This window comes from Artibeus jamaicensis, unplaced genomic scaffold, assembly GCF_021234435.1.
Source record: "Artibeus jamaicensis isolate MK-2021 breed Jamaican fruit bat unplaced genomic scaffold, CSHL_Jam_final contig_729, whole genome shotgun sequence".
Taxonomy (NCBI): Eukaryota; Metazoa; Chordata; class Mammalia; order Chiroptera; family Phyllostomidae; genus Artibeus; species Artibeus jamaicensis.
In genome coordinates, this window is record NW_026521939.1 from 790,140 (window position 1) to 817,429 (window position 27,290).

At 50.8% G+C, this 27,290-nt stretch overlaps 1 protein-coding gene across 9 annotated transcripts in view; it reads left to right on the top strand.

Moving 5' to 3' along the window:
• Positions 1 to 2,058: 2,058 nt before the first annotated feature.
• SYT17 (synaptotagmin 17) overlaps positions 2,059 to 27,290 on the top strand; it is a 72,591-nt gene continuing 47,359 nt past the window's right edge. Inside the window, exons 1-6 of one of the 9 annotated variants that reach the window (XM_053672184.1) lie at positions 2,215 to 2,632; positions 6,073 to 6,198; positions 6,337 to 6,354; positions 7,010 to 7,158; positions 13,126 to 13,334; positions 14,760 to 15,379. In XM_053672184.1, the coding sequence (XP_053528159.1) occupies positions 6,196 to 6,198; positions 6,337 to 6,354; positions 7,010 to 7,158; positions 13,126 to 13,334; positions 14,760 to 15,379 (999 nt within the window). In that variant the 5' untranslated portion in view covers positions 2,215 to 2,632; positions 6,073 to 6,195. Of the gene's footprint in view, positions 2,119 to 2,214; positions 2,633 to 6,072; positions 6,199 to 6,331; positions 6,355 to 7,009; positions 7,159 to 13,125; positions 13,335 to 14,759; positions 15,380 to 27,290 lie in introns of those variants that run through there. The other 8 variants (XM_053672185.1, XM_053672183.1, XM_037153128.2 and 5 more) reach the window with 8 other exon arrangements.

Genomic DNA, 27,290 nt, shown 5'->3' on the forward strand with positions numbered 1-27,290 from the left:
TTAAGTCTTTAGGGACTAAGGTCACAAACTAACTCTAAGGATTTCGTACACACCATTTCCCCCCCCCAAGATTCTGCACTGTGAGGTAGCCAGGTGCAGGGGCTTGTGGAAGGTTCCAGCTTAATCTGCCTCTGAACCCCAACTCCTTGATGCTGTATACCTCTGGGCACGTTATTGCACCTCTTTATGCCTCCTTTTTTCTCATCTAAGGAGTGGGATAGCAATAGTGTCCATTTCATGATTATCAGAGAATTAAAATATTGAATTTGTGTAAAAGCCTTAAAACAATTTTTCAGACACACAGTCCCAAAACACATTAGCTATTCTTCGTGGGAACCCCTGGCCAATTCTTCCATCTCTACAAGTCCCCTCAAGGAGCACCCATCCTAGCAGACACCCTCCTCGGTGAAGCCCAGTCCTACCAATCAGATTACCCCTTCCCATCAGTGCAGAAGAAACACTGGATAAATATCATAAACTTGTTAGGAGTTTGGACGATGTGGGTTCAAACGCCAGCGCACTAGCTGCCATGCCTCGGTTTCCCTCTCTGTACCTCAGTTTCCTCATCTGTAAATTGAGGATAATTGCAGTACTTTCTTCATAAAGAGTCAAGCCAACAGCAGCAACAAAAACACTGAATGAGTGCCTACTCTGTTCAGGTGTCACAGGTGGGCACAGGTAACCGGGTTCTTGGTGATTGCAGACAAAGAACCAAATGCACAGAGAGTTCATAGTAGGAGAGCACAGATTTATTAGGTAACAGTACACTGCACGGAACATGGGAGTGGGCCAACCCAGAGCAGAGGCTGACCTCGGAGATTGGCCTCGGGGGCCGGAGGGATTCTGTTCTTATAGGGTGGATATTTCTTGGCTGGCTTTGGCGGGGTTTTACTGTGCATGTACAAGTAGTTGTATTACTTTAAAGCTACTGCACATGTGGTCTACCATGATTTTCCTTGATTGGCTAGTGGGGAAGGGTGTCCCACAATGTTAATTTATTATAATACTATTATAATGAAGCAGGGGTCATGTAGCATCTTCGGCCCAGGTTGCATTTATGATTTACCATGATTCATCCCTTTTCCAGAAAGCCAGAACAACAGGTCTTAGAATGGGGTCTCTGTCCAGTACCATTGTCCTTTATCTTAGGCCTGGGGCATCCGGGGAGTTACTTCCCAACTATCTGCTGCCTCACAGGCACTATGCTAGATGCATAGGAGTGAGCAAGAAGGATGAAATGAAATAATGCTTGTGGGTGTTGCTGAATTATGAGTTCAGCATGTGTTACATGCCATGTGCTCCAAATGAGATATCACGATGTATATGTACGTTGGATTTTTACACAAAATATATAAACATGTGTAGCACATCTTTTATTACTTTCACATTCATTTCCTCATTTATTCCCACAAAATGGCCCTGAAAGATAGGCAGGGCAGAGATTTTATGCTATTTTTTTTTACCCATGAAAAGACAGAGGCGCTGAGAGGTTAAAAGGTTGATAAACTCGTGACTGGCAACTGCAGATGGCTGGGCATTTAAAAAGAGAGCCGGCGGAGGGCAATGTTCCACCTCAGATCCCTCCGTGGAGAGCCAGCTCCCAGCTCTGCGGCCTTGGAATGGGAGGACGGTCTAGAGGGAGGCTTCCGGGCCCAGGGCGTACCAGCCTGGCGGGGAAGCTGCCAGGTGGACACGCCCTGGGGTGCACGCTTGGTGGCGCGGAGCTTTGAGCGGGCAGAGGCGCTCACGACTCTGGGCACGACGCTGGGTGGCGCTGCCCGGCCGCCCCGCGCCAAACCTGTTGCGCCAAGGGCGCAACTCGATCAGGTTAGGGCAAAGGGGGGCTTCCCTCTTTCCGTGAGCCCCCTGCGTCCCAGGCCGCATCTTCCTTGGGGTGCCCCGTGCCCCACCTTAACCTGGGGCTCCCATTCCTCTGGCCTCTGCGTTCCGCACAGCAACAGTTCTAGGCGCGTCGGATGGGGCGGGAATAAAGTTTTTCCAAGCTGGTTTGGTTTGAGAGAGGGCTGGATTGGGGAAGACCTTACCAGCTCCAGACACTATGGCAGGCTGTACTGTACCCGCCTTGGTTTCACGGCCACCCCGGAGGCTCTGTTCTCGGTAGGTGCCAGCCCTGGCGCCGACTGGTTGGGCTGACCCGTGCACCGCCCTCTCCCACCCGCTTCTCCATCCCCATCCCCTCCCCCGCCTCTCGCGTGCACCGGCCCCTGCGTCTTCGGCCCCGCCCGCGCCGGGGTCGTTGCAGTCCCCGCGGCTGTCCCCAGCTCCCTCCTCAGGCGCCCTGGCTTCATTCCAGCCTGGGGAGTGACTCCGGGGGGAGCGCGGCACAGCGAGGGAGGCCAAGGCGGGGGACCTGGGCACTTCAGCTCCCCCAAACTGGAGGTGGCCCCGACTCCTGGAGCCGAAACGCAGGGAAAGGCAAGGACGGGGCGGCCGGCGGAGGGGCGGGAGCCGCTCATCAGCCACGCCAGTCACGTCTGGGGCCACCGGCCTCCTTTTCTTCCTTTCCCCCTTTGCTTTCTCCCCCCTCTCCCTTTGGCGAGGGCAAAGTGGCCGTGGCGGCGCCATGCCCGGGCCGGAGTGAGTCGCACGGGCGAAAATGGCGTACATCCAGGTAGGGCTGAGGCTGGGGGGCCAGGTCTGCGGTGTGGGTGGAGGGGCTGTGCCCCTTTCGACCGTGAGCGCGCGTAAGAAAGGGCACGAGGCGGGGCTCCCACAACTTGCTTTGGAAAAAGGGTGCCCGACCTCAGCAACCTGTGCGCCCCAGGAGAAGAGGCTGGGGACCCCCCCCCTCCTGGAATGAAGGGTCCCCTGCGGACTCTGCACTCGCGCCTTCGCCTCCTTGGGAGGGAATGGGGGGGTTAGGCGGACTTTTCTCCCTACTCCCCCTCCCCCTCCCTGTCCCTTTGCACCCCACCCCAGGGGAGGGGCCGCGGCGAGGGCGGCCCGGGGCACGCCAGCGGCGCGGCCGGCCAGCTGCGGTTGCCTTGGAGATGGCTGGGACTGATTGGCCGGCCCGGGGAGCCAGAGGCAGCTGTTCTGGCCAGGAGGGACCAGGACGTCGTCTCTCCCGGGCACTGGGTGCTGAGGGGTGGGGGACACACTAGAGGCGTGCTGGTAGTGGTGCTGGCGGTAGTGGTAGGGCAGTGGATTACTTTAGGCCATTGTATTGGGGATGGGAGTTGTGGACCCCCATCATTTTGGGGAAACTCCCCAATGGTCATCGGGCTGAAATAATTTCCAAGCATGATTTTCTTTTTATGGGCGGGGGCTCTGCTTGACTAAGAGACCTTTCCTTAATACAGGGCTGGAAGTGATGACAGGTCAGCGCCAAGGTCATGCAGTCAGACCCTTTGAGCTGCTCGCTTCTGGGACTGGCTCCTCTGAGCCTGGCAGAGAAGCCTACAGGCTCCTACATTCAGGGTGCATCTGGGCTTACTTCTCATCTCCTCAGCCACTACTGGGGGCCTGCGGTCCCCTAGTTTCCCTCTGGTTCACAATTCCCTCATTTTCTCCTCAGACTTCGGTCTGCCAGAAACTCTGCACTCTGCCACCTGGCTAGCCTCCTCATCCCTCTCCTGATTTAGATTAGCTCTACTGGCTTCCTTTTCATGAAATCGCCAGGTCATCTATCTCTTCAAGTTCATTGAAGGTCACGTTTACAGCCACTGGGTCCTGGATGTTGTTAGGGGGACTATTCAGTAGTCAGTCATTGAACAAACAGCGGGGTAGGCACTTACAATGTGTGGGCTTTGGGAGCACAGCTGTGGAAACAGCACAGGCCGTGCCTCTCAGAATGCACGACCTAGTGAGATGAGGACATTTGAACAGGCTTTTATAGTTCTTGACCACCTTCAGCACAGGGAAATAAAATGATTTGTGCAAGGCCACACGGCTGCTTCAGGGGTTGAGGTGAGATCTAAAAGGCAGGACTGTGGAGATCAGTGGGGCATTTGTTAAGCATCGGGTATGAGGAAGGCCTGGTGATGATGGCTTTACTTCCAGAACAAGTTGTTAAACTTTTTCTGTAAAGGGCCAGAGAGTAAATGTTTTTTTTTTTCTTTGCGGGTTACAAGGTTTGTGTCTCAACTCTCCTACTCTAACTATGGTGCTGAACAGCCATATATGATAGTAAATGAATGGGCGTGGTTGCGTTCCAATAAAACTTTATTTGTGGACACTGAAATTTGAATTTCATGTACTTGGTACGAATCAAGAAGTACTCATCTCCTTTTTGACTTTTTTTCAAATACTTAAAAATGTACAGAGCATTCCTAGCTGAGTGCCGTGCAAAAACAGGCTGCAGGCCAGGTTCGTCGACCTCATCACAGAATGCCGGGCTTGCTCTCATCCTGTCTCTTTCTGGCTTGAGTCAGTTCTCCTCCGTTGGGTCAAACATACGAACCCAGTGGAACCAGTGTGAGGAAAGGCTCACCAGACATGCCTGGTAGCATGAGAGCATCTTCCCTTTCCTCTTTCTTCATCTTCCTTGGTTTCTCTTTGCTCCCCGACACACTCACCTTGCACCTGGGTCTGGAGGAGGCTGGATGGTTGTTTCTTAAGCAGAGACCCCGCGGTGGCTTTATCCCTGCTCATCATGCTTTTATAAATGGTTCTCTTTTGATCACCACATACTGAGAAAATGCTCCCCTAAATGAAGATCATGGGCAAGAATTGGGAAAAAGCATCACTTTATCCTTGCACTTTATCGGAAGCATTTTAAAGCACTTGCTCTTGGAAGCCCCATGAGGACGTAGCTTGTTGACGCTTTGCTCACTGCCCTGTTGGCCAGAACAGTCCCTGGTGCCTGGTAGGTTCTAATTGGTCTTGACAAACCTCCTTGTTCTCATAAGCCACAGAAAGGGGGCAGATAGTTTGCAGCTGGGCGGCACACAAGTATTTTCATAGTCAGTGCCCTAGTTTAGTGTTTTCATGAAAGAAAAGAGGTAACGGAGGCTCAGAATGGCCCCAGGACTTGCCCAAGTCACGTGAGCGGCTAGTGGTGAGGCCAGGACTGGCACTTCTCTGCTCAGCTCTTTGTGTGCCCTCCCCGCTCTCACCCCACCCCACAAGCAGGTCTTGTTCTTGTTTGAGTTTTGCTTTCGAAAGAGTTTGTGACTCGTGCCCAAGACCTGTTTCCCAAGGTGCCGCTATCTCCTAACCACTTCACGGACTGTGAATTTTTCATGAGCTATGTACCACCTGTACGTTTTTTTTTTACGTAATTTTTCTATAAATGAACTCCTCCCCCCTCTTTTTTTTTACTTTAAAAACTCATATGAAAGGGAAACTTTATGTCAGCACCATATTAGAAAACCAGGATCACTTGATATAAACAGAAGGCAACTGAAAAAAAGAAACACAATGAGAATAATGCCACATTCTTAGATTCCAGCTGTAAAGGGTGCTCTGCATGGCTCTGAGCTGGGAGTCTTCTCTTTGTGGGGGATGCGGGGGTGGGGGGAGATTTGGACCTATGAGGAAGATATTAACATAGAATGGTACCAAACTGAGTCTTTCTTTTCCTTGCAAGAGAATTGAAAAAGACAATTAACTTCCTCCCTTAGAGTTCTGAGTTCCAGTCCCACCTGAATTCGTCTCTGGGCTATGTCCCAGGCTAGGATACGGGACTCCTCCTAACCTACCTGGTTTACTTGGCCCATTTGGAAAGCCATCAGGACTCTTTCCTGGAAAAGGGGAAGGATCCTGTGTCTTGGGAACCTGTGAGGAAATGAGATGTGGGGTGGGGCCAGAGAACGGAGGCAGCCTGTCCCTCCTCCAAGGACCAGATTATGCCTGCTTTTTTGGCTCCCTCCGTTTGTGGGTGGTCATATGAAGCTCCCCACCGTCTCCATTGGAGCAGACTTGGAAGGTAGTGCCTCCAGAAGGGCGGGGGAGCCAAGTCACATCCACTCTGTGCCCGCCTGCATGTTAGCTAATCATGTCCTTTTGGGTTGGCTTCAGGGCTATTTCTGTATAGGAAGGTTTGCTCTTCTAAAGTGTGGCTGCATTGGATAGCATGACTATCTATCCACCCGCTCTGATTCATAACAGCATACGGTGCAAATCAACCCGAAATGCTAAAGTTTCCCATTTATTCGGTATTGGTTAGCCAGGAGGCTACCAGCAGCTCTGGGGATAGCAACACCTTGTTAGGAAGTCAGCTCCCTTCCCAGGATGGTAAGTGGAAAGATCCAGAGCTTTTTTTTTTTCTTTTTTGAGTTGCTGGAATATTGCTAAACTGGTTTTGTCTCTCTCTTTTTTGTCACCCCGACCCCCTCCACCCCGTGGCTTCATCTTGGATCTCTAAAAGGGCAGTTGGAACCTTTAAACGAGGTGGGTTAATTCAATGATTCATTTGGTCTGGCTTCTAATCAAGAAATGCTTGCTTTTCGTTTGGCGTCTTTTGTGAGGCTCTGGGGAATATTGACTATTAAACAGTAACCGGATGTTGACAAGGGCACAGTTTCACTGAATTTCTGTGGCAGGGAGATCCCAGGGAAAAGACACTAGTCCACTAGCTAGGTTTCCCTCCCCACCCCCTACTTATTTCATTTGATTATCTCTGTTTCCTTTCCCATCGCTGCGGTTATCTTTTTTAGAAAAAACTATTTTTGCTTTGCTTTCAAGAAGACAGACTAATATTCATTGTGTTTCGGGAACATGTTGTATAGCCCTCACCATGTTGGGTCTACCGCCCACATGTCAAGAAAGACGTTTCTATAAACTACAAAAGAAACTACCTGCAAATGTTTTGCTGGCTATTAATGGCTCCGGCGAGTTGGTGTTTGCCATCTTTGTGCCTGCAGTTGGTAAATAGAAATGGAAAACATTTCGTTCCAAGTGCTGACAGCAGAGACAGACCTCCCGAAAGTCATTTCTCCCCAGGGATGGGCTGCTTGTAATCCGGGTGTTTTTCCTTTTCCTCCTCTCCACCCTTCCCGTGTCCCCTCTAACCCCCTCCCCCACCCGCCTCCCCCAATGGCCTCAGGGATTTCTTTCTAGAATCTCCGATCTGCTGCTGTGCAGATGGACTTGCCGGCACTGCTGTCAGAAGTGCTATGAGTCCAGCTGTTGCCAGTCGAGTGAGGATGAAGTTGAAATTCTGGGACCTTTTCCTGCCCAGACTCCTCCCTGGCTGTAAGTAACACTGCTCTGAACTCCCTGGAGAGTGACCGCAAGACCTTTGTTTTCTCAGTTTCTGAGAGGGGGCCGGGCCAAGGGAAGGAGGATTCAGGGGTACGAAGGCGGGAAAGGCAGAGTGCTTGTGGACTTCTTTGCCGTTGATGTGGACATGCTCTGTGCCTCTCAATGTATTTGGCAAGCTGGTGAGACCAGCTGGTGGTGAGACTTTTGTTCAGCTAATTTCACATTTTCCGAGATGTGAACTGGGTGATGCCAAACATGTGGGCACGTGTGATCACATTGAGTGTCCTTCCAAGAGTAACAAGAGACCCGTGAACATCGATAGTCTTCAAGGGATATCCAGATTCCAAAGGTGTCCCTCCAAGTCAGTGTGACAGATTGGCCTAACGCTTGGCACATAGTAAATGCTGAGTAAGTGTTGCCTGGCTGGGTAGAGGGAATGAACAAACAAGTGCATCTTAGCTGTTCTGACCATGAGCTTCAGAAATAGAGAAGCCGAAAAGCACCTCCAGGCTCCATCCTGTCCTCCAACGCTGTTTATGTTCTTTTTGGCATCTTTCATTTTATTTCCAATTCGTTCTCCTCCCGCGCCTGCATCCAACATCTCCATCTGCCAGTCACTCAGATATTTTGGGAACATGGTTTTGAAGCTTTTCAGCCTTGTGTCTGGTCCACCTCTCTGTGGCTGGGAGAGGAATGTGGACCGAGAGCCTGGGTTGAGCCTCGAGGGTCTGGGAATGATCGCGGGCAACTTCTCACGAGACAGACGGGGAGGCCTGGCGGGGCCAGCGGCAGTACAGGGGCCCACAGCTGGAGCCCCAGGGGGACCCAGTGCTGAGTCTGCTAAATCCTCGGGCTGAGGTTCCAGAGGACGGTGGTGCCCAATCTCTCCCTCCAGGTCGGGGAGTCATGCCTCAGTCCTTCCTCTAGTTTTCTCTTCTTTAGAAGCAGGCGTCAAATATTTCTGTTAACAAAATGGTTCTGTCAGTCCCTGTGAGTTGATATCTTATTTCTTCTACTTTTTCCTGGTTCTGTGATCTTGAGCAAGTTGCGTGAGCCCTCCGTGCCTTGACTTTCCCAGGTATGAAATGGGAATGTTGAAAACAATAGTATTTGTCTCATAGGGTTGTTGTGGTGCCGACAGGAATTAGTATATGGAGAAGGACTCCGGAATGCTCGACACCTGGTTGGCAATCCTAAATGAGAGTCTTTTTACCCTGTGTTTGTCTCGGTTTCCTCATCTGTAAAGTGGGAACAGTCACAGAATTTACTTTGTAGGGCTGTTAAGAGTAATGATGTACGCACGTGCCATGCTTATTGCAGTAGTAAGGACTTATTTCTATCCTTATTAGGTATTGATAGGGATCCTTTAAACTGATTAAAGGCGATGGTAAGGTGCTCTTCCATTATTCATAGGTTGCAGCCTGAGTCCTGCAGGTGTGAGCAGAGTTGAAATGTTTGGTGAAATCGACTCATTAATCAAGAGCTCAGTCCCATTTTCCAGTGCCCTGTGGGTCAGAGGTTGGCTCAGCCCATCTGGTGTCTTTTCGTGAAGGCCACGCTCAGAAGAATGCTGGCCCTGTGAGGGCAGGGTCTTCTTCACCTGTCTTACTCCGAAACGTGATTGTTGACCAACTGACTAACCTACAGGCAGAAAGTGAATCCTGAAAGTGCTCGTCATCCAGTTGAAAAGTTAATCGTAGTTTCTTAGGTACTTATTTCTTGAGTGCATCCCGCAGGCACTGTGGAACACACAGGCTTGACAGAGTCCTGTTTCTGTGTTCAGGGGACTTAAAACCTAGTACAGGATGTAAGGCGGGTACACAAGTTCAGTCACCCCCGAGGGCTATGCATTCACTCCCTGCACACTCATATGAAAGTCCTGCATAGAATTTTTTAGTGGAAAAAATCCAGGTGGAATGGCTTCAGGTGTAGCTGGATCCAGGGGCTTACATGAAATCATGGGTGTGTGTGCGTGCATGTACTCTCTTGCTTTCTTTCTGTTTCTCTTGTATTGGCCTCATTCTTAAGCTTCTTCCTTCTCAGCAGCAGCAAGAACACCAGGAAAGGCTCTCACTGCCCTAACGTGGTATAAATGTGCCAGACACGTGACCCAGTCACTTTTGCATGGAGGAAATGGTGCCGGGACCTCGTCTGGGTTGCCTGACCATCCCGAAACTGGGAAAAGGGTCATTCCCATTTGAAACACATGAACTAGGCTAGTAGAACAGAGCTTGTCCCACTTCACCTGTAAAGGGCCAGATGGTAAATATTTCAGCCTCATTGGCTTTGTCACCGTTACAACTAGTCAATTCTGTCATTCCAGTGCAGAAGTAATAGTCAATACATTAATGGGTGGTCATGGCTGTGTTCCAGTAACACTTCACTGACAAAATCAGGCAGTGGATTTGGCCTTGTAGTTTGCCGACCTTTGTAATAGACACTTTGTGTGCCATAACTGGACGCAGGGCAGAAAACACCAGTTACTGTGTCTTGGAGTTGTTGCAGGGATTGTAGAAAATGATGCTGTAACTCAGATTGTGTAGGGTCTTGAATGCCAGATTAAGGAATTTGGATTTTCTTTTGAAGCGATGGACACTGAAAATCACAGTCGGGTATAAGTTTGTGCCCAGACACCCAGATGGAGTGCTATAGATGCACAGCCACTGAGTTGGATGACAGTTGTGTGTGACAGGCTGCTGACCCTTTGGGCAAGCAGAGGACTCTTTTTAGGGGGCAAGGGGTGGGACCCTCTGGGGAGACAGTTCTGATTTTGCCACAAGCAGAGAAGTGGGTTGGAAACTTCCTAGCAGAGCCAGGGCACCACACGACTTCCGGAGGAGCCCTTCCCTGGGTGGTTATAGGGAGCGGCACCACCTGGAGTTGTGCAGCCTGCAGCTGGCACACCTGTACGTGACCTTCGTGCTGCCCAGAGTGAGCCAGGTCTTCCTTGGATCCTGGGTATCACTTAGTGCACTTTTGGCTTTCAACATAGTACAAAATGTTAAGAGAAATCTGTAAAGGGGAAGCAGGTTAAATCCTTCAGAAAGCGACTTTATAACTTGTGTCTTCCCCAGATTTATTACCAAGTGGGCAGTTGCATGTTTTCAAGGAAGCAGACATGTCAAGTGTGCAGGCTTTGCAATGCCATTCCTGCTGTGATATTTGAGCCCAGAACCACAGGGGTGGCAGATGAGCTGTCCCTTTGGGTGGGGGGTGCACCATTATTGTCACATGTGATTCTGTCATGTGAGTCGCAAGCTTTCCCGGGCTGGGTTGGCCTGGTGAGGGGCAGAAAAACTGTACGATCCAGCTGGCTCCTCTTGGGGCAATTACAGGAAGACCCTCATTGGAGAGTGAATTAAAGTCAAGTGGTTTGTTTGTCCAACGAGCGTGTATGGAGTGCCTACTGCCCAGCTCAGCAGTGTGGAGCGGGGACCGGAGCCTGTTGTCACTTGACTCAGTCAAAGTTCTACCGTTAACAGTGGTGCTAATTAATTATCCACCCTTCCCCTGCCCCCCACCTGGGGCTTTCATTTCCCCATGTAGAAAAGGGGCATGGTTATGAATAACAACTAATTCCCAAATTACGTTATGGGTGAAATGAGATGGTTCATACAGAGCACTTAGCCCAGGGTCTGGCAAATAGTAGGCACCCAACACTGGGTACCTTTGATCATAACAAGTACATATCTCACCATTAAGAAATGTGCCCTGGTATAGGAGTGTTGACAAGACTGGCACTCAGATCACTATGACACAAGAGAAGTGGGATAAGAACCACCAGAAGGGTGTATTCATTCATTCACTGAGAAAATAAATGTGGAGCACCCCCGAAGTGCCAGGTACTAGGGCAAGGTTGGCAGTGGTGACCGAGACAGATGCTGTTGCTACCCCTGTGGGGCTACCGCTTGGTGTCAGATGCAGAAGAAAAGCAGGCAGGCCACAGCTAAAGACGAGTTATGTGCACTGTCAAAGAGGGAAAAAGCAGGTGCACAGATAAGGCTGAAGGGGGTTGGTGAAGTGATGGCGACAGGGTGGGGTCTCCCTGAGGAGATGCTATTAAAGCTGAGACCTGAGTGATGGCAAGGAACCAGACAGGTGATGGGGACTGGAAGAGCATTCTGGGCAGAGGGAACAGTGTGGCTCGGTGTGCGGGAGGAAGGGCAGGGAGGCTGGGTGGTTGCCAGGTGGAGGAGATGGGGTGGCCCAGGCGCACACCGGTACCGTGTCTGAGAGGACTCAACTACGGCTTCTGGGGCCCGTGGTGTTTAAGCTGATCCTTGGAGGCTGGATGGGACTTCCGGGTGGAAGTGACTGCCGCAGAGGTGTGACAGCCGGAAAGTAGGCTGTGCAGGTGGAGATGCCTCAGTGGCCGCTATGTTTGGTGCTGCCGTCCTTGGAAGATGCAACAGCTTTTGTTTAAGGGAGAGCAAGAACGACCGGTACAGTGCGATCCCATCCCTGTGCCCCCCCCTACTTTCCATGCCCCGCACCTCATCTGCCTTGTTCACCTTCCAGAGACCCGGAGCAGCAGGCAGGCAAGGACTGTGCGCTTCCTGCCTTTGGAACGCACCCGGTCTCGTCCTCACTGTGACCCTTGTTACCACTTTGGAAGAACATCAGATCCGTCTCATTTCATGCACAGGCTGTATCGGAAAACCTCAGAGAATTCGAAACTTGCATTTTTCAGGACTAGTTTCCCTGCAGGCTTAAATGTCAACCTGGGGGGACGCAGTCTCAGAACACATCAATCCGCAGCGGTGATGGCCTGGGGCGTGTTGTTTGCAGCATCCATCCCACGGCCACTTGCCAGCTTTTGTGCCCTCCTCCCACCCCCTTCCTGTGCAGCATCCTAACCTAATAGCATTATGAATATTGGAGGATTCTTAAAGCCACCCCTGTTAATCATATTAGCTGAAATATATTTGGCACCTACCTATGAGATACCAAGCACTATTGTAAACATTGTATATGTGTGAACTCGTTCAGTATTTACAGCAACCATGCAAGGTGGGCACTATTATTATTCCCATTTTACAGATGGGGAGATGGAGGCACAGAGAGAGGAAGGGATTGGCCCAAGGTCACCCAGCCAGGGTTCAAACCGAGAGGTTGTCTCCTTAATTACCACTTTGCATTTACCTCCCCTCCCACCCAGGGCTTTCCATGTTTCCATCAGGAGCACTTTGGATTGTGCTTGCTGCTAATTCACAGCTGTTTCTTTACATCAAACTATTGTTCTTCCATCATCGATTCTCAGGGCTATTTTGTAGCTATAGCCCTGCCACTAAAGAACCCTTGAGTGACATTGTTCTAGGAGATTTCTAAAAGATGTTAAATGGCAGACACAGTGACTATTGAAATAGCAGGGCATTTCTCACCAAGAGCCACTTGCAAAAGTTGGGACACACATAAACAGCCACAAGTTCCCTTCCAGACTGAAGATTGACAGGCATCTCTTGACATAGTCAAAGCGGCGCCCCTCCCCCGCCGCGGCCGTATCCTGAATAGGCCTCCATACCTTCCCCCTGCTGGTGTGGCTCAGTGGATTGTGTGCTACCCTGCAAACCACAGGGTCACTGATTCAATACACAGTCAGGGCACATGCCTGGGTTGCAGACCATGTCCGGGGGAGGGGGGGGCGGGGGCGGTGTGCAAGAGGCAACCACACATTGATGTTTCTCTCCTTCTCTTCTTACCTCCCTTCCCCTCTCTCTAAAAATAAAATCTTTTTAAAAGAGGGTTTTCTTAAAACATTTTTTCATATTCCTCCCCCCAGCCTCAGCTTTGACTGATTGGTCTAAATTGGGAAATATTTATTCATATCACTTCACACTTTGTACAAAAAGCAAGACACTGGGGAGAGTTTAGAGCTACCACACTATTTTAGATTTGCATTATTCCAAGTTGTATTCCTTGGGCCTGAGAGCTCTTTCCTTATGGGTCTCTTCTCCAAAGCACAGAGACGCCAGTCCCTGGGGATTCTCTGACAACCGTTGAGACCTCTCCCTCCCGTAGGATGGCCAGCAGGAGCGGTGACAAGGACGGGGACTCCGTCCATACTGCCAGCGACGTCCCGCTGACCCCACGGACCGACTCCCCAGATCGGAGATGCTCGTCCTCCGACACATCGAAGTCTACATACAGCCTGACCCGGCGGATTTCAAGTAAGTGTCTCTGCGGAGGCTGGGGCCTGGCCTGCGCAGTCCTGTGCTGCTCAGCCTTCCCTCGGGGAGTCCATGAGTCAAAACCCTGTCCGCCGGGTTCCCAGGGCAGGAGAGGAGAGCTGGCTTTCCCAGTCAGTCAGAGGCACCCCAAGGAAACACATGAAGGACAAGGGGAGGGGCAGGGTGGGGTGACAGTCCAGGCGACAGATGACAGAGGCGGCGACGTGACGGAAGTGCACAGCACCTGACTTCTGCCGCGTTCAGTCAGAGCGATCGTTTTGGCTGATTTTTGTTTTTAATGATCACTTTTCATTGGATTGGCTCGACTGATTGACATTGTCAGCCTGTATTGTTTCACACCCTGAAAGGTGAGCGTTACCAGGTTACACAGCAGGGCTTGCAGGTCCTAGTGACTCCAGGGTCCGGGCGGGTTGTGTCAGGAACTGAGGGCTGAGAGCTGGGTAGAGATCAGTGTCACCCTACGGCTGTGTTGAATGGTGACCACCCTTGAGAGGCACTGGGGTGGGTGTGCACAGCCGGGCAGCGCGTGCCCTGCTGAAAGGGAAGCTGGTCCTCAGCTGCAGCCACAGGGGACTGTGAGCCCCGTACTGCCTGATTTTTCTAAAGAGAAACTGGCCATCTGGGTTTTTGCATAAAACTCTCTCACTTTTAAACACGAACAAAATGTATCATGGGTTGAATTTGGCCCACATCCCCTTTGATGTATTTGACTAAATGGCATGATTTGGGTGGGGAGGAGGAAGGAGGGTAAGACCCAAGGACTCCCTGAATAGGATCCTTGAAGAAGTACAGTAGGTACTTTGAGGTAGGTGCCATTATTAGCTCCATTTCACAGATGGGGAAACTGAGTCCCGGAGAGTTTTTGGAATGTTCCCTGAGTCACATGGCTTCCTAGTAAGTGGCCAGGTTGGAATTTGACCAAGCACTCCAGCCCCAGAGTCCCATTCTGAAAGCGGAGGCAGTAAACAGTAAAGGTTCGAGTCAAGGGTCAGGGGCCACACCGGCCAGGCTCGACCCTTGCTTTCTCCTCTTACTTGTTGTGTGACCCTGGGCGAGTTAATCCGTGTTTCTGTTTCCTCATCTGTAAAACGGCTGTGGGGGGATGGGCTGAGAAGTGGTCGTTAGCTAATAACCTTGTGAAGACAAGATGACTTGAAACATGCGATGCGTTTAACCACACCTGGCGCTTGGCTGCTGTGATCATGGTGACGGAGCTGCCGCTGCCGCCATGCTGCCTCTTAGAATAAACGAGAGGCTTTCACGGTGCCGAAGGCAGGTGGTCCAGAGCGTTACGAAGCGGAGTGGACGATGTGAGAACCTGGGAAATGTTGCCCATCTCCCGAAGCGGCCCAGATCCCATCCCCTGTGTGGTGATGTTAATTGTTATTTCTGGCGACTGTTTAGGCCTCGAGTCCAGACGACCCAGCTCCCCGCTCATCGATATTAAACCCATTGAGTTCGGCGTCCTCGGCGCCAAGAAGGAGCCCATCCAGCCCTCGGTGCTCAGACGGACCTATACCCCAGACGACTATTTCAGGAAGTTCGAGCCCCGGCTGTACTCCCTGGACTCCAACAGCGACGACGTGGACTTCCTGACGGACGAGGAGATCTTGTCCAAGTACCAGCTGGGCATGCTGCACTTCAGCACCCAGTACGACCTGCTGCACAACCACCTGACGGTGCGCGTGATCGAAGCCCGGGACCTGCCGCCCCCCATCTCCCAGGACGGCGCGCGCCAGGACATGGCCCACTCCAACCCCTATGTCAAGATCTGCCTCCTGCCAGACCAGAAGAACTCTAAGCAGACGGGGGTCAAGCGCAAGACGCAGAAGCCCGTCTTTGAGGAGCGCTACACCTTCGAGATCCCCTTCCTGGAAGCGCAGCGGAGGACCCTGCTCCTCACCGTGGTGGACTTCGATAAGTTCTCACGCCACTGTGTCATTGGGAAGGTGTCCGTGCCTCTGTGCGAGGTCGACCTGGTGAAGGGCGGGCACTGGTGGAAGGCGCTGATCCCCAGCTCCCAGGTAAGGGGTGGCCCTGTGCTGTCTTCCTCTGCGAGCTCTTTGTATTCTTTTAAATGAGGGGTTTCATTTTATATTTTTAAAAAACTCGCATTTTTAAACCTTCTTATTTGGAAATACTTTTCCGCTTACGAGAAGTTGCAAACACAGAACACAGAGTCGCCATGCCCCCTTCGTCTCGCAGCCCCACGATAAATCTTACACAGCCGGGGTGATTAGCAACACTGGGAAGTTGATGTTGGCAGCTAAGCTGTGGACCTCATTTGCTTTTCACCAGTTTCTGTGCACGCCACTGTGTGTGTGTGTGTGTGTGTGTGTGTGCGCGCGCGCACTTCCATGGCATTGTATCACGTGTATAGATTCATATAGCCGCCACCACTCTGGGAGCTCCTGGGTCATCGATGCTGGGTTATTAGATAAGGAGAGTGATTGTCCTGGCTATGAAGCTATCAGTCATTTTGACTTTCAGGAATTGATTTGGGAAAAATAAAATGAGGACTGAAGAACAGGATGATAGGTAAATGTTTCTCGGGTAAATTGTGAGATTCCAGCTCAGGGACACGCAGAGGGGCTTGAGACACGAGCCATGGACGAGGCTCTGTCCCCGGTGGCTGTTAGTGTCCCTCCCTTGGGCATCTGTGGGCTGAAGGACAGCAGTACCTCCACTCTGGGTGCAGAATGGGGTGGGAGCCCAAGGAAAGGAAAAGGCCCAGCCAGTGGAGGCTGGTCTAGCCCATCTACGCTGCAGACGACAGTCCCGTGTTGACGTAGGTGGGATTATTTTGCATCGAACACACCCAGGTGCTTCTTAAAGTTGAACTCTGCTGGCCAGGGATTTAACGATCGAGCACCACATTTGGGGTACAGATTTTAAACATGAGGACCGGAGGGCCTGCCCACACACCCTGTCAGAGTGTATGTGTCTGTACACATCTTTAAAGATGGGAGATTTGTCCATCTCTTAGTTTGGATTCCCCGAGAAAAAAACACGGAGACAAGGGAAGTCACTCACTAGGCCTGTGACACTGGAGGAGACACCGGAAGGAAGCGTGAAAGGCACATGGAGGATGCATTTTGGGGCTGGTACCAGTGTGGGCGACTGGAGTTGGAAACTGCAGGGAAAACTGGGGGGCAGGTCAGACACGCGAGTAAGAGTCTTTCCACCAGAGGGGCAAGGGAGGCGGGGTTTTTACACACCAGCTGCTCTCGGCCATTGAATGAGGGCTGTTGGGGGACGGGGAGGCTTGCTCTGGGCATTTCCGGCCTGTTCCTCTGTCCGAGGGAGAGACTTTGACATCCACAAATGCGAAAAAGCGCGCTGCTGGTAGCGAGACACAGGCCCGGGTGTCCTGAAGTGGTCGTGGCCGGGAGACAGCGGGCGAGGTGTTGACAGTGTCTGCTCCAATCCCACATCCTCCCTCCCGTCACACGGCCAGGATGTCCTGGGAGCTTTCTGTGTGTCCTCCTCAGTATTTGACATCGCCGGGTTTTCAACTGTCAAGAGAGTTACAGTTGAGAGAGGGAGACCTACTTAATAAAATAATTTATATATGGCCAGGCTTCATTCCTCACATTGGGGAAGGTCCTGGAGATGCAGAGATCTGAACCCCCCCGCCTCCACATCTTGCCTTCTTTAGGTTTTGGTTGAAATACCCATTTTCAGCAAAACCTTCCTTGCACATCTGCTCTGGTTGGCTCTTCTGAATGCTGCGGCCAAGGCAAGGACCTGGGCACGGGTTTATTTGGGAGGTGATCCCAGGAAGTAGAAGCGAGGGTTGAAAAGAAGGACACAGGAAGGAAGGAATGTTGGTGGTCAGTGGTTGTTCTTTTAAAGTCTCTGTTCTGGAGCAGGGTGGGGGCGAACTTTCAGCCTGCTGGAATGTGGACTCTGCCCTTGCACACTGGCCAGGGGGGCTCCCCAAACCTCACGGAAGGGCTGGGGCAGAAAAGGGAAAGAGGCCAGGGCCAGGTGTGCTGCTCTCTGCCTGAGCTGAGACCACGTCCGGCAGAACTGCGGGAGCATCTGTAGCTGACAGCAGGGGCTGTGTTCCCCGCACCGCCCTGTTTAGGTGGCTGCCTCCGCCTCGGATACTCCACATGCCCTTCCCTTGCTCTACTTTTCTCCGCGGCACTTGTCCTCATCCCGCGGACCATGCACTTTAGGGTCTGCCCTCCATGCTCATAGGTAAACCCCGTGAGGGCAGAAATACTGTCTGTTTTGTTCACTTCTCTCTGCCTGCACCTAGAGCAGTGCCTGGCACGTGCCCCGCGCTCTTTGTTGGATGAATGCAGGGTGGAAGGAGAAAGGACTCCCCAAAGTGAATTTCTGGTGTTCCCCTTTTCCCTCTTTTCCTCTCTCACCCCTTCGCCTCCCTCTGTCACTTCCTTTCTCCCCTTTTTCCTTCCTTCTTCCTTTCCTTCCTTCCCGCACGAAGAAAGGCTGCAGGAAGGGGCTCCTGTTCCCCGCCTCAGGCCGGCTGCGCCCTTCATGCTGTTTGAGTGCAGAGGCGAGGTGTCTGTGCCTGGGTTTCCTCGGAGCAGAGCTTGAGACGGGAGTTTGAGTGTGGATTCCTTTCCTAGGGCTGCAGAGACGAAGCACCACAGACTGGGTGGCTGAAAACGGCAGAAATTTATCGTCTCACAGTCTGGGAGCCAGAAGCCCCAGCCCACGGCGCTGGCGGGGCCGTGCTCCCTGGGAAACCTGCAGGGAGCCCTTCCTGCCTCTCTCAGCTTCTCGTGCTGCTGGCCTCCCTCCTGTTCCCTGGCTCGGAGCGCGTCACTCCGATCTCTGCCGTCACATGGTGTTTGTTCCCTCTCTGTGTGTCCGTGTGTCTCCCCATGCTATAAGGACAGCAGGCATATTGGATTAAGGGCCCACCCTGCTCCAGTACGACCTCAGCTCCAGTGTCATCACATCTTCAATGACCCTATTTCTAAATAAGGTCATATGCTGAGGTACTGGGGTGAGGATATCAATACATCTTTTTTGGGGGGTGGGTGACAGGATTCAACCTGAAACAGGATGCAAGAGAAAGCCCTGAGGGGGAGGGAGTGAAGCAGTCTAGGTAAAGGGCGACAGCCAGGTGAGGGCGTGATGTCCTGTAAGGCCCAGGCCGGGTCTGGGCTGGGGCGGCGACTCTGGACCAGCGTGCACTGCAGCATCGTTCCCCCGTCAGGCAGCGAGCCAGCCATCGGCTGTGAAGCAGACGAGGAGATCTGATTTTCAGCCAGGCAGCCGTGGGCCTACCTAAAGCTCCTACACTCTACACGGTGGTTCTGAACCAGGGACACTTTTGCCCTCAGGACAAGTGGCAGTGAGGGAGACATTTTGGGTTTGGTGGAGGGAGGTGCTACTGGCGTCTCGTGAGTGGAGACCCAGGATGCCATTTCCTGCAGTGCACACAACACGCCCCACACCTGAGAGCAGCCCAACCAAAAATCTTAACGGTTCTGAGAAAGCGTGAGGAATCCTGCTGTGGAAGAGGGGAGAAGGGAGGTTGGGGGACAGCAGCAGGATCTGCCGTGACGGACAAGATGGTCCCTGAAGGGTGGGGACCGGTTTTCAGGAAGCGACCGTTGCTGGGGGGAGAGCCAAGGATGGGGCACAAAGAGCAGATATCCAGATACCTGCTTGGCTTTTCATGCGTATGTGGAAAAGGCGATACCGGTTCTGAACGAAAATCCACCTCAAGCAAACTGGCCTGCACGGGAGACAGAAAGCAGAATTCTCACACAATGGGCTGAGGCCATCAGAATTGATGTCATTGCTGGTTGTCATTGGAAGCCAGGGTCCGCCTTCACCGACACAGACGGTTGGTCAGCTGAACCGAGGGGGCGGCGAGAGGCCGTTGTGTGGTGGGCAGAAGCCAGCACTGAAGTTTCTCTCATCCATCCTGACCTCCTGGTGTCTGGGGTCAGAGTGACTTGACTGTTAGGGTTTAGTTCCAGTTCTCTGCCTTGGAGAACTGTGGTTGGGTGGCTGGTAGGACCCGCATGCGGGCATCCTCTGGCTCACAGTAGAACATCCCTGACATTGTGTGCCTTTGAACAGTGTGTCTTTGATCTTGGCATTCAGTAAATTAATCCCTAATGGAGCTACTGCATGTTTTTTGGTCTTGTTGATAAGGTTTGCTTAACAGATCATGGAAATAAAGACACAGAAGTGTGAAGTGTGCGGGGTGATAGACATCAGTGTTGTGTTGCACTGCTCACTGAAAGTCTGCTCAGCCATGCAGACTGAAGTGAATGGATGCTTTGGCCACTGGACGTGAAATCCCTGGAGGTGCAACTATTTAAAAAATATATTGTTAGTAATTGCAGTAAAATACACATAAAATTAACCATCCACCAGTTTTAGGTGTGTATGGTTCAGGGGCGTTAAGTACATTGACACAACTGGGCGGCCGCCTCCACCCTCCGTCTGCATAACCCTTTCATCCCGAAAAACGGAAACTCTGTCCCCGGGAACACCAGCTTCCCACTCCCCCAGCCCCTGGCAAACGCCATTCTGCTTTGTGTCTCCATGAATATGACTTCTCTAGGTACCTCATATGAGTGAAATCATACAATATTTGTTTTTTGTTACTGGCTTATTTCACTTAGTGTAACATCCTCAGGGTTCAGCTTGTGGCAGGACTGCCTTCATTTTGAAGGCTGAATAATATTCCATTGTTATGTACAGACCACGTTTTGTTTGTCCATCCATCCACTGACGCACAGTTTTGGTTCTTATGAATAATGCTACTATGGACATGAGTGTATAGATATCTCCTCAGTCAACTCTGTTATGAGCCAGAAAAATATCCAGGGTACAGGCAGATAATTTTCTGTTGATCGTGGCTTTGGGAAGAAGGGCAAGGGAGGTAGAGGCATTAGATGCCCTGTGGACATGCGGGAACCTCCGGAGCGTTAGGAAGGATGAGAGTGCCTGTTCTGGCCCTTCCACCAGGTCAGCCGTGACTGCGGTCACGTAAGCTCGTGGACCTCGGTTTGCCCGTGTCAGGTGGACACGTAGCCACCTACTGCCCTCCCTCCTCGCAGTGCATCGGTCGAGATATAAAATCTTCTCTGGAGAAAGTAGCTTTGCAAATGAAAGTACCTCAAATTGAGGACAATAATAAATATATTGTATGCAATAAAAATATAGAAATTTATACGAACGTATTTTTATACCTATAAAAATTTATGTAGTCAATAAATATTTGTTAGGTGCTTGTCTTTAGTGGCCCAAAGGCTGAGGCTACCGATATAGCTGCATGTTAGTGTCTTCTGTGAGCCGTGCGGTGTTCTAAATGACGTGCACATGCTGACTCATTCATCCTCGCTGGGACCCTTTTTACAAAGGGGGCAACTGGACAGAGGGAAGTTGAGTAGCTTGTTCACATTACTGAGAGGTAGCACTGAGGCTCTTTGGCTTAAAAAATGATGTTGCATAACCAAGACATTAGACTCGTTCTCTACAAGCAAGCCAACAGAGCCCCCTGCCCTCATGGAGCTTACACTCTAGTACAGCACGACATGCAGCAGCACATGCGTTAACAATAATGCCGTCTTGGCATTGTCTATGTCAGGAAGAGAAATAAAGCAGGATAAGGGGCTAGAGAGGGATGGTGGGGTGGTGAGAATGGGGAAGCTCTTTAGATGAGTGAAGAGATGACGTTTAAATAGAGAGCTGGATGGAATGAGGGATAAGCCTGGGGCATGTCTAGGAGAAGAGCATTCCACGCAGTGAGTATAGGAGGTGCAAAGGCCCTGAGGCAGGAGCTGGTGTGGCATGTTACAGTGAGTGAGGGGGGAAAGCAGTAGGAGATGAGGTTGAGTTGGTGTAAAACGTTGCTTCCCATCCATCTTGTCGGCTGAGGTAAAGACTTGTATTTTATTCCTAAATGTAACGAGAAGCCTTAGAAAGTTTTGAGGAGAGGTGCCTGGAGAGAAATCACTGAGGATCCACTCAGAGACTAGGCACTTATGTCTAAAATATAGAAAGAACTCCAACGACTCAAAAATAAAAGACACCCAGTTTAAAAGTGGTCAACAGTTATGAACTGATGCTTCACAAATGAGGACACATACAGATTGTCTATAAGCACATGGAGAGGTACTCAGCATCACTGGCCATCAGGGAAATGCAGATTAAAACCAGAGTGAGATACTGCTACACACCCAATATCCAGAATGTCTGAAATTCCAAAGACGGACAACACCAAACGTTGATGAGGATGTGGAGGAACTGGAACTCACAGTGCCGTGAGGGTACAGCGTATCACCGCTTAGGAAGACGTTCTGGCCATTTCTTGTAAAACTAGACAGTATCTACCCCATGATCTAACAATGCCAACCCTAGGTGTTAATCTAAGAGAAATGAAAATGTTACATCTTCACAGAAACTTGTACGTGAATATTCACAGCAACTTTACACATAATAGCCCCAAACTAGAAACTGCCAGGTGCCCATCAACAGGATAAAGGGCAACAAATTATGGTTTATTCACATAATGAAACACCGGTCAGCAGTAGGAGGGACCGAAGTGCTGACACAGGCCACAGCGTGGATGAATGTCACGGTCATTATGCCAGTAGAAGCCAGGCCCAAGAGAGCACATATATATGGTTGCATTTATATAAGTTTGAGAATTGACCAAACTAACCTACAGTGACAAAAATCTTAACAGTGGTTGTGACGGGGGTGGAGGAGTGGGGCAGGGGACTGGCTGGAAAGGGACAAGGGGGGCGTTTCTGGACTAACAGGGCCGTTCCACATCCTGGTAGAGCTTTGGGATGCACAGGTGTACGCACTTGTCAGACTCACCTAGTACACTTCAGGTCCATGCGTTTCACTGTATGAAAATTTTATCTGAAAAAAAGAGCCATAAACAAATATTAAACTCTGGTTAATGACATGCCTGCTGAAGTGTTTAGGGGGAAGTGTACTATGTTTACAAGTTTCTTTAAAATGCATTCAAAATTCAAAAAAGATCTTTAGAGAGGTGGTAAAGCACATACAGCATATTTAGAAAATATTTTAGGATTATTAATATTAATTGTCCTTGTAGAATGTTGGCGATATATGTAAAGGGGGTCCCTGTGCAGTTCTTTCACTTGTCCTGTATTTGACAGTGTTCAAAATAAAAATGTTGCGAGCAAAAGAAAGAAGCAGAGGCACCAGTCAGGAGCCATTTGCTGCCATCTTCGAGGGGGAGGTGGCGATGGCCTGGACCTGGCGTCAGGGACAGGACAGGTGGCCGTCTTGGGACACGGTGTGAAGGCGGAGCCTCTGATGCCCAGGACCAGCCCTAAGACATTGAATTCAAGCTTCAGGGGCATTGTAACGCAGGCAGTCGGACAGATTGGGGGTGCCTGTCATTCTGTCATTCTCTTTCCCAAGCAAAAGGGTCGTCCAGGAGCTGCAACCACGGGTGTCCCGGGCCCCAGCCTCGCAGATTCCGATTTCCTACATCTTGGGAGGACCTGCACTTTAGTGAATGTGCTGGGAGATTTGAATGCAGGTGAACTGTGGACCTCATTCTGAGAAGCACCAGGTGGCTGGTGGAGGGCAGAAAGGGTTTGAATGAACCGCCGTGGCTGCCTGAGTGCCCAGTACAGGCCGCATTAGGGTTATGTTTGATGGAGCCATTCAAGGGAGGAGCAGACTCAGGTTTAGGGCTCTTAGAAGTCCTTTGGGGATAGTTTTGAGTCATGTGGGGTATAATATCTTTTATTACCAAGCCAGATTTTTCACATAGGAGGAATGTTTGGTTTGAGCCCAGAAGAGGAAAATGTGTTTAATCAAAAGTGATATTTGCACATTGGAATGCTGGATATTTATGTTTGGAAAAACTGCTTTAACCTGAGATTTATTTAGTGCAAAGGAACACCTTTTAGACCTTGGATGCTTGAAATTCAGGGCCTTGTGGCTTAGGAATTGGAGCCTGTGCACACTGCCTTTGCCAGGATTCAGAGATGGTAGCAATAAATGTGTTCTGGTACTCACCACATTCCAGGACACATTACCTGGGTGCAACACTCACACTACCCTACCGGATGGATAGTTATGGCATCTGCATTCTATAAATTGGGACCTCAAGGCTCAGAGAGGGTAAGGAACTTATGCAGGGCTGCACAGCTGGAATGGGGACTTGAACCTAAGACTGATTCCAAGTCCATACTTATAACTGCTATGAAATAATCTGTTTAGGCCCTGGCCTGTGTGGCTCAGTTAGCTGGAGCGGCATCCCATAGAGTGAAGGGTCATGGGTTCACTTCCCAGTCAGGGCATGTACCCAGGTTGAAGGTTCGATTCCCAGTCAGGTGTACACAAGAAGGCAACCAGTCCGTGTTTCTCTTTCACGTAAATGTTTATTCCTCTGTTTCTCTCTCCGCCTTCCTCTCTCTCTAAAAGCAATGAAAAAAAAATGACCTGAGGTGAGGATAAAAAAAATAATAACCATCGTCATCATCATCATCATCATCTGCTTAGGGCCCTGGCAGCTGTGTCTCTGTTGGAGTGTTGACCTGTAACTGAAAGGTTGCAGGTTTGATTCTTGAGTTGTGGGTTCGATCCTCTGTCCAGGTGTTTGTCTGGGAGGCAGCCAGTCCGTGTTTCTCTCTCACACCGATGTTCCTCTCCATTCCTTTCTCCTTTCCTCTCTCCTTCCCCCACCCTCCCCGCCTTCTCTAAAAGCAATGAAACAATGTCCTTGGGTGAGGGTTTTTAAAAAGGAAGGAAAGGAAAGGGAAGGGAGGGGAGGGAAAAGGAGGGAAGGAAAGGAAAGAGAAGAAATAAAATAACCTATTTAAGGAAAGTTCTGCCCAAGGACTTTGTAAATCTGCCCTGTGTAACTTGAGCATGATAAGACTGTATTGTTCATAATTATATTCACATTTTTATATTAACATGCATATTTCCCCCTTCCACTGGTTTTGGTGGTGTCCCCTTAGGGAGAATTCTACCTTTGCTCAGAGCCTTTTAGGAAAGAAAGCCTTCAGAGTCTGGGGTGTTCTCGTGGCTTTTCTCGGGAACACCACATTGATTGGGTTTTCAGAAATGGCCAAAGGACAGTCTGATTTGGCAATTAAGGCAGTTGTCAGTGTGGGAACAGCTGTTATCACTGAGAAATGGAAAAATGAGCTGTATGATTCTGCCATGATGGGTGTGGCTCAGTGGGTTGGGCACGTGTCGCAACGCAAAAGGTCGCTGGTCCCATTCGTGGTCGGGGCAAATGGCTGGGTTACAGGCAGGGTCCCTGTCTGGGGCGTATGCAACAGGCAGCCAATAAGATGCTTCTCTTGCACATGGGTGTTTTTCTCCCTCTCTTTCTCCTTCTGTTCCCCCTCTCTAAAAATAAAAATTAAAAACATCTTTTAAAAAACGCCTCAACTATCAAAGGGTAGTGATGCCTCAAAAAAATTGTATGCTTCTGAAGTAAAGAGATTTACTTTCTTGGGTGGCTGCCAAAATATCTATTTTTTAATTTTAATTTTAATTTTTAATTACCGTTTACATTCAGTATTGTTCTATATTAATTTCTGGTGGACAGCTTAGTGGTTAGATAATCATATACACACACTTTACAGTGTTCCCCCCGATATTTCCAGTAACCAAATGGCACCATGCACAGTAATTGCAATATTATGGACTGTATTGCCAGTGCTGTAGTTTACATCCCCTAATGTCTGTTTCTATGAGCCGTCTTGGTTAAAACTGGCAGAACCCCTCTCCAACTCGCTTTGCCCAACGAGGAAGAAGGTGTGTGCCGGTGTGGGCTCTAGTGACCGCTGGGTCCGGTTCTGGTTGTGTCCAGGGAGTCCTCAGCCGCATAGTTTCTCAGCTCCACCTTCCTCCCTTCCTTTCTTCTCAGGAAGGCACTTCTCAAGGGGAAGCAAAAGTGGCCCCGAGCTGTCCCAGGCTTCCCTCCTGCCCCCACCCCCGGCCACACAGTGGGAAAGAGATCCTCTTTTCCGAAAGTCCCAGAGTCCAGGGAGGATTCTCACGGACCTGCTCTCCTTCCAGTCCCGCCTGCATGCACACGGTGGAAGGTGGCTCTGCGCTGCATCCCTGGTCCAGCTGGCCGTCACCTGTGGGGGCCTTGAAGTTGGAGGGAGTGCGGTTTAAGGGGGAAAAGGGCATTTAGCAGCCCTGCTATAGTTCTCTTTGTTATTGTTGCTACTTCTCTGGCAACCTTGGCAGACGGGTTCACAAGCTGGCAAATGTCAACTAAAGGTCCTGGAAGTGTGTGGGGTTTTCCCTGGCGCTGGTAGTGGGTCCCAAGGCCTCTTACTGTGGTGGTCCCATCCCCAGGGGAGCTGCTGTCGAGGATGGGACCTGGTCAGATGGCCCAAACCCAGCTACCTTCTCTGGGACTCCACTGACCCATGGGAAAGTCATTGATTGTCCTAGGTTGGGCTCCCCTAGAAATGGACCCTGAGGCCAAGATTCGAGCTCGAGTTTCTTATTTGGGAGTAGGGAGTGATGCCAAAAAAAAAAAAACCAGAAGGGAAGGGGTGGGGAATGAGACCTATAATAAAAGCCACGTTAGCAGGCAGGTTACCACTCTGAGCAGCGGGCTGGTGATCCATCTCCTGGGTACTCTGTGTGGCCTGCCTGAGGGGTGAGCACACTGGAGTGTTTATCCACCAGCTCTCAGTAGGCACAGGAGCCTTAATTCCACAGGCTCCCCAGCCTGCCTCATGGACACTAGATGAAAGGACTCCGGTGGCCGGAGAGACTCCGCAGGGCGAGAGATGCAGGGCTGGCAGTCGGGAGCTCGGCAGTCTCTGCAGCGATACAGTCAGGGCTGGGGCTCAGGTGGCACCTTCAGCATCACCACACTTACTCTTGCCACCTCCAGGGCTCCAAGTGCAGGGTCTTCCGTGCTCCCCCTTATTTCTGCTGGCCACCTCTCCATTTTCCTTTCCTCTGGTTGGAAAGGTGCTGAGCAATGAGCAAGGCCCCTGGCTAAGCAGATGCCCATAGAGAAAAGCGCCAGTCTCCCCTCCCTGTAGAAGCATCCGCTCTTTGTGAGTGACCCGGCAGCTGCAGTCAGCTTTTGCTGGGTGGGCCAGGACAATCCCCAGTTCTCCCCACGCAGCCGGTGCCTCTCCCTCTGCTTATGGAGGCAAGGAGGGAGCGAGGGTGGTGTGAATACCGCAGGACCCGGTCTCTGCCCCTTAGAGAATTCCAGAGGGCCACCTTAGTCGTTGCTTGTTCCTTGGCACCTCTCCGTCCTCCCCAGCTTTGGGGGTTTTGGCAGCCAAAACAGGCAGCCAGTTTGGGGGTCAGCTGGAAAAACCCCTCCACATCCTGTCAACACACAGCTGAAGGCTTGGCCAGAGCCTCCATAACATCAGCTTTTTTGTTGTTTATCCTCAGTATCTTTGGCAAAGAAGTTGGTAGATGGCCTTTGAATTGAATAAATATCATTATGTAAAAAGTGCTAGCTTTTGAGTGACAGTGATCTGGTTAAGGTCCCACTTCACCATTTACCAGCAGCATGAACTCAGGTCCAGCCCCTCGCCTGTAAGTTAGGGATAGCAATGCGCAGGCATGGGGAGGTGGGGAGCGTGTGAAGATGACAGTACCGATAGCTGAGTCTCTAACGCAGCTCTCACTGTGCGCCAGGCACGACGGTTGCGAGGATGATGTTCTGTTAGCTCTCATCGTCCCATTTTATAGGTTTTTAGAAAAGTCCTTACCCAAGGATATGTTTACTGATTTTTAAAGAAAGAGGGAGGGAGGGAGGAGAGGGGGAAGGGAAGGGAGGGAGGGACAGGAGACATGAGGGAGGGCGGGAGAGAGAAACATTGATTGGTTTCCTTCTGGAAGCACCCTGACCAGGATCGAACCTGTAGCCCTTTGGTGTACGGAACGGCACTGCAACCCGCTAAGCCATCTGGCCAAGGGCATCATCATCTCATT